The 7,226-nt window shown below is 40.7% G+C and overlaps 1 protein-coding gene across 1 annotated transcript in view; it reads left to right on the top strand.

Annotated features, from left to right (window-relative positions):
• The window catches only part of SARC_06684 (hypothetical protein), a 14,221-nt gene extending 7,534 nt beyond the window's left edge, over positions 1 to 6,687 (top strand). The window contains exons 9-19 of the mRNA XM_014299396.1: positions 75 to 214; positions 397 to 604; positions 736 to 900; positions 1,207 to 1,280; positions 1,446 to 1,570; positions 2,266 to 2,321; positions 3,247 to 3,353; positions 3,981 to 4,106; positions 4,821 to 4,963; positions 5,510 to 5,646; positions 6,471 to 6,687. Of these exons, the coding sequence (XP_014154871.1) occupies positions 75 to 214; positions 397 to 604; positions 736 to 900; positions 1,207 to 1,280; positions 1,446 to 1,570; positions 2,266 to 2,321; positions 3,247 to 3,353; positions 3,981 to 4,106; positions 4,821 to 4,963; positions 5,510 to 5,646; positions 6,471 to 6,542 (1,353 nt within the window). The 3' untranslated portion in view covers positions 6,543 to 6,687. The remainder of the gene's footprint in view (positions 1 to 74; positions 215 to 396; positions 605 to 735; positions 901 to 1,206; positions 1,281 to 1,445; positions 1,571 to 2,265; positions 2,322 to 3,246; positions 3,354 to 3,980; positions 4,107 to 4,820; positions 4,964 to 5,509; positions 5,647 to 6,470) is intronic.
• Positions 6,688 to 7,226: the final 539 nt, after the last annotated feature.

The following is a 7,226-nucleotide window of genomic DNA, read 5'->3' as shown; positions in this document are numbered from 1 at the left end:
AGTTGGGTAGTAGATGTAATAAAAACAAATACGAAGTATATATATATATATATATATATATATAATGTACAGAGAGCGGTCAATTTGCCTGCTTATATATTTCCAATGAAAGACTTGCGCAAGTTGTGTGGAATGCGAATAGGCATATCCACTGGGTTCGCTGGGGAAATGTGTGGTGCGTGCATGCATATGTATACACTGTCAATTTTCTACAGTTTGTATAAGCCTATAGACATTCCCCGCACATAATAGTGACCCGCTGGCACCGTTGCATAGCAGATATGTCTACGAAGATGTTCTACATATTGTAAGATGCACAACATATACATATGCATTTCACAAACAAATCCATACATACACCATATAATATGTGAAAGGCCCACGTCCCTAAACAAGTTATAACACAAAGAAACATGCTATTTACCACGTGTTTCTCAGGGGAACACCCGTGCCGTTGGAGGGAGAATGGTCATCGAAGGTGTTCTATGTGTGGTTTGATGCGCCTATTGGGTATATCTCCATCACAGCCAACTATACCGACGACTGGAAACAGTGGTGGCGCACACCTGAGAACAACGTCGAACTCTACCAGTTCATGGCCAAGGTATGGGTGTGAATGTGCACACACGCAATATGACAGTGGCATGTATAAATAGATTGGACACGAAGTCAGTGGAATATCTGGACACGTGTACGTTTTTAATCGCTGTACACGCTTAACTATACATGCAATAGGACAATGTCACTTTCCACGGTGTGATTTTCCCCACAAGTCTGATTGGCACTGGCAAGGACTGGGTCAAGGTGAAGCATATCAACTCAGTGGAGTATCTCAACTACGAAGACAGCAAGTTCAGCAAAAGTCGAGGCATCGGAGTCTTCGGAAATGACGCACAAGATGTAAGTAACAGGTGTCAAGAATTCTATATACAGCTTCACGTGTTCTAAAAATAGACCCATGTCGTGTATTGAGTGCCATTGTGCACGAGTACACTTCCTACTGACAGACTCGAATGGATCGCCCCCTTTAATTTACTTGCGAAAGTAAGTAGACTCTCGCCACAATTTTCTACCTCAGGCACGTATCAGGAAACTACCATTCACATTTACCCGCGATAGTGAAAGATAAGTTTCTCACTTCAGTTCGTGCATGTATGTGTATTAGTATACTCTTACTCTGTTCTACCCATTACGAACTAACAATAGACTGGCATCAAGGCTGACGTCTGGCGCTTCTATCTACTATGGGTGCGCCCGGAGAACAACGATTCCATATTCAGGTAGGTAGGTGCTCCGGTTTCTTTATTTCTACTGCGGTCGAATTCTGAACTGCATTCTTCGTAGTATAATAGAGGTCATGGTATTGCAAGTGGTTCACTATAATGTCGCCTTCAGACTTTTATCACTGTCCTCATGTATGCTGATGATCACATGTCCTATCGCAGTTGGAATGATTTCCTCGCCACCAACAACAACATTCTAAACAACAATTTGGGCAACTTTGTGCATCGTGCCCTCTCGTTCGTTAACAACACATTTAATGGCGCCGTCCCGACGGCTCAGCCCAATGGTAGGTACTCCACTATTCAGGGTTTTGGTCTTTGAATATAGTTATATATATATATATATATAATATATATATAGATGTATAGATGTATATATGTAAATATATATGTATATATATATACGTATATACGTATATACGTATATATCTATCGAGACGTTACTATTGATGCATAAAATAGGATAACACATGTGTGACGACATGCAATAACCGAGAGATCATTTACCTTGAAACTTGCCATCCCACACTGGTGTTATGTGTCCTGGCTGTGCGTTTTGATTGCTGTATGAATAACAATTGATTAGTGAGAACGTAGCGCATGCGCATATCCCCTCCTATTTGTATGTGAATGCTATACAAAGCACACTTCATGTTCGTCATATATAGATATACTTGTTTGTGGGTGGGGCCTTCTCGAGATAAACATGTATTATTGATCATATAGTTGTCCCTATATATATGTTTTCCTTTATCCAAGTATGGATATGCTGGCTCATTCTCACGGCTCTATCCACACATACAATACACTTAAACATTTGTGTAGCACTTTCCAAGCGTGCGCCTATGTGTGTGAATATTCTTGGCACTTTTTATTCATTTGTTCAGGTTTCTTCATCCATACTCCGCTCGTTGATGTAAATATTATTCACCAATTCATTTCTAACTTCATATGCCCGACCACACATACGACACCATGGCAGAGGACGATTACAAATTTATTGGACTGGTCAACACCGAGCTAGCCAAGTACATTCAGGTACGTGCGTGGATATAGACACATCCGTATTTACATCTTGAATTATGGTTCACCACACTTGCATCACGATGTTGCATGCTTTGCGCGTATTGAAAATTAACATATTCGCATCAAATTACATATATTCACCACTTACATATTATAGTGTGCTTTGCTCGCTTGCACACATTCGCACACACCTGTGTAAGCGTTGTTGTAACGTTTGTTAGTGTTGGACGGTGAATGCTACCTTGCGAACTGTTCGCCTTAACACGTTGTGGAATTATTTGGTACGACTTGCCATAGCCTGCAATTTGTACCGCACAAAAGTGCACTTGTAAGAGAGTGGTTGTCCATCTGGGTGACTCTCAGCCGTGTACGTGTTTGCGAGTGTATGCCTAGTCACATGCTTGCCTGCGAGTCATGTACTTGTGTGTAAAGGTATGCCTAGTCATGTACTTGTGTGTAAAGGTATTCCCAGTCATGTACTTGTGTGTAAAGGTATGGCTAGTCATGTACTTGTGTGTAAAGGTATGCCTAGTCATGTATTTGTGTGTAAAGGTATGGCTAGTCATGTACATGTGTGCAAAGGTATGGCTAGTCATGTACTTGTGAGTAAAGGCATGCCTAGTCATGTACTTGTGTGCGAGTGTTTTTCTAGTCATGTACTCGTGTGTGAGTGTTATCCCAACTATATGCTTGTTTCGGAGTGTATCTACCACCTATGTAATAGTGGTCGACCTAGTCAATGCTGCCGATTTATTCCGGTGCTTTTTGCTTGTTGTATTTGTCATGTTCATATTTTAGAACAATCGGGATAAACTACAACGACACAGAGTAGTTCACTACAAATTCTCTCCAAATTCTGCTAGCATAAGCCAATTATTTATGGAACCCACCCCTTCCATTCACCGCTTCTTGAACCAAAAAATAAATTCAAAAACAGAGAATGGAGGCCTGTCGAATTCGTGAAGCTGCTTTTGCCGCCATGGATATTTCCAAATTAGGCAACCAGTATCTCCAGGCTCAGAAACCGTGGGTTTTGGCTAAATCGTATGTGATGTGTGAAGTTTTGGATCTGCACACACACGCACATGCGCTCACATATAAACACACACATACGCACATACGTTTACATAAACACACACACACACGCATGTACACTGAAACAGATGGTCTTGCGCCAGTGTGTTTGTCTCCACTGTTTGTATCGTGTGAACTTTTGGTAGCACTTGTGGTTTGACATATCTGGGTGCGATCAGGTATACACTTGTCCATTTCTGTTTGCAATACACATCCGCTGAGCTCTGTTTGGGTGTGTGTAACAATTGTTGTATTCCTGAGTGTGTGTATCTATCGGGAATTCAGACTGGATTTTTGTGTCTGTGTATATTTTTGCGTGCAGTAGTCATATCGCACCCAAAAATCTATAGCATTTGCCTTATGTGCCTATATGTGTCTGTACTGAATGTATCGTCAGTGTATATCTTGTGTACCTCTCTATCCTAATCCTGGTTTCCTTGACCTATTGATTGCGTGTACTAGCCAGTGATATGGACTGCATACAACTTTCACCAACTTCCCTTGACTCGCTCCCTTCCAGTCCGAAACAGTGATGTGTACCGTCCACAAATCTACACAAAAGCGTCTGACTGACTCCTGTCCTGTCCTTCAAAACAGCGATATAGACCGCTGTGGTACCGTGGTGTCGATTGCTGCCAATCTGACACATCTCCTGGCCTCGCTCATTCACCCCTACATGCCAGAATCAGCCGCTACCCTTCTGAAGACACTAGATCTGCCCATGTATGTGATCTTAGGAAATCAACCGATATATATACATATATCTATATATATATACATATATATATATATATTTAATATGTATTTATATATATATATATATATATATGTGTGTGTGTTATTTATTGTTTGTATTGTTTATATATATATATATATATATATATGTGTGTGTTATTATTAGTTTGTTATTTATATTATATATATATATATATATGTATTTATGTATGTATGTTTATATATATATATCTATATCTATATCTATATCTATATATACATACTTATATATATATATATATATTTCGTAAAATATATGCATTCCAAGTATATGCAAATGCATTTATATTTGTACGCCATGGTTAGATTTCACAGTACACTCAGTTAAGTGTGTACCTGCAGCAACCGTTACTTGTCTCAAGACACTAGTGGGCATGTCACATCAGATAAACTCTACGTGCCATTGCATTGCTAAATTAATGATGTTTCGTAGGGTTTGCACGATGTCCCCATTGCGTCTTGGTATCTTCCATCTCATCACACTTTCAGCACTTCCATTCTACTCATTGTTTTGTATTTTTATTCCGTTCATTTTGCTATTCCCGTCGCTACCTGAGGATGTGTTAGTTGTTGTAACTCGTCAGATTCTACGTATTTGATAACAAAATACACCAATCTCACCAACCCAACCCAACCCAACCCAACCCAACCCAACCACTTCAGGTTGAGTCTTAACTACGGCTACTTCTACGCGTCTATTCCTGAGGGCCATCCCATTGGCGCGCCGGAGATTCTGTTCTCAAAGATCGAACAAGCCACTGTGGATGAACTCAAAGTGCGCTTCGCGGGTGTCCAGTCTGAAAGAGGTAGGTAAACTTTGACAGGCATCTATAAATGTATTGTTTGAATTATGAAGGTATTGGCTGCTGAGAGAGCAAGTTTATTGTAGCTTTATACAACTTTATGGTTTAGTTTCATTGAGACAAGGCACAGATGATGCATTATGAGAAAAATAATGGAGCTATATACAAAGAAATAGTGCAATTCAATACAGCAGGGAGAAATATAATATATAACCCACCAACGCAATCTAATCACACTTTCTTTGAGAGGCGATTAAATTACAATACATCCTTGCCGAGTCGATCTATTGACCTCAACATATTCGGGCGAACAATAGTAATCTTATGATCACCCACACACAGATCAAGGACTATGATGCTACGTATATCTTCTCATAGTGTTACATTCATACCGATACCCTGAAAATCTGCGTACGTTTTGATTTTGAACCTTCTAGAAATGCAACGCTTGCTGACGGCTAAATAATGCATACGCGTCCAATCGTTACAACAACGTATCTAAATGTAATAATCTGTCAACGTGTGTATTAAATACATACCCACACACAGATCAAGGAGCGGTTGAAATGCCCCCTGCCGATCCAGTGGCAGTGGCTGCAATCGAAGCACAGATCAAAGCTCAGGGACTGGTGGTGCGAGAGCTCAAGAACGCACAGCCCATTGACAAGACTGCCATCGGCACTGAGGTACGTATAATGCTACTTGCGAGTGTGCAGTGTATGCAGTATCGTGCATACGTCAACGCGCTTACGTACAGTGTTTCTTTCGAATGTGCTACTGTAGTGTGCCTACGTACATTGTTACTTGCGAGTGTTCTGTGTGTGCGGTGTTCTGTGCTCTGTGGTTTCGTCGTGTGCATGGTGTGCGGAGTGAACAGTAGCTTTAAGCACATGGATTGACTGTGCCTGAGCATCAGAACGCACAACCGCACAACCCATCGACCAGGCCGCCAGCAGTGCCGAGATATGAGCACTTTGTCTTGCGAGTGTGCGCCATAGGCTTTCACTCATGAGTTTAAACTGCTTGGTTGTGTTTTTGAAACGTCTGGTTTGTAAGTGTGCTTTATGCCTGTTGTGGTGTGCTCTGTTTATTCTGAAAACGTATAACGTATGTATATCATCTTCGCTGCGTCACGCAGTGCTTTGCAAGTGCACTGGGAGTCTCTAAGTCTGTGGACACAGTATATTTTCCACATGTGTTCGAGACACGTACAATAAGGCTCCCGATATGCCTATAGTGCTTTCAACGTCTACCGCACAGTAGAGTAGAATATATATATTAAAGTATGTCATGCCGTGACCATCTAATTTTTCGTAAGGGGAAGGCAATACGACTTTACTGTAGCGACCATCTTCCTTCTCTCACCTTCTCTGGTCTGACACTCTGTATTATAAGCTATTAGTGTACCACATTACAGTTTGAAGACAGTATATTATTCAATTAGTTGTGGCTATAAAGCCATAGCTCTACCGTATACTTACAGTATATACCATTTTTTAATTTAAACCAGGTCCAGGAATTGCTGAGGCTGAAGAAGGAACTCACTAAGCTTACCGGAGAGGCACCCGCCAAGGGCAAGTAGAGTCCATGGCCGATTTGGTTCAATTTAATTAAGTTTTCTGTAGATCGACATGGTGTGAACCTGTTTAATCCAATTAGTCGCTTGGGCCAATTAAACTCAGTGTAAAGGCATATTGAACATCGCCTGTTCTCTCCCTTTCTGAAACGTTCTCATTGGAATTGCATGCAATGACTACAATCGACAATATTCAGGTTCTACAATTAATATTTTTTGAGAGGGGTTGGGAATGTTTATTTGCGCAATAACCATCCATCGTTAACCGGCCTCTACAGACCAGTACAGTTCGCTACAACTTTGTGGTTACTTTTGTTCATCTCGCTGTACACCTGGATAATAATTTGTCCTAACAATATGAGTACACAACACTTTTATCTTGAAAGCCTTACCTACCTTGTATTAACAACACGTCCGCGTACTAAAAGTATACTATTTCACGTTACCCGAACTTCGCTGTAACAATAATCTACCGTCTTACACACCGAAGCACTTCGTCCTACTAGATGCCCACTTTTCTGTATATTGCGTACACTTCGCCGTATCAATAGTATATCCCATTTTATTTTGTGTGAATATCTTCTAGTCTCGAACGTCTACACTACCTACAATAAGTGTACTTCTGCATCATATAACCTTTTTGTATTTCGACATATACATACAAACGCACACGCACACACACACACACAC

The sequence above is a fragment of the Sphaeroforma arctica genome (genome assembly GCF_001186125.1).
Source record: "Sphaeroforma arctica JP610 unplaced genomic scaffold supercont1.488, whole genome shotgun sequence".
Taxonomy (NCBI): Eukaryota; class Ichthyosporea; order Ichthyophonida; genus Sphaeroforma; species Sphaeroforma arctica.
This window is presented reverse-complemented; position numbering and strand designations above follow the sequence as displayed.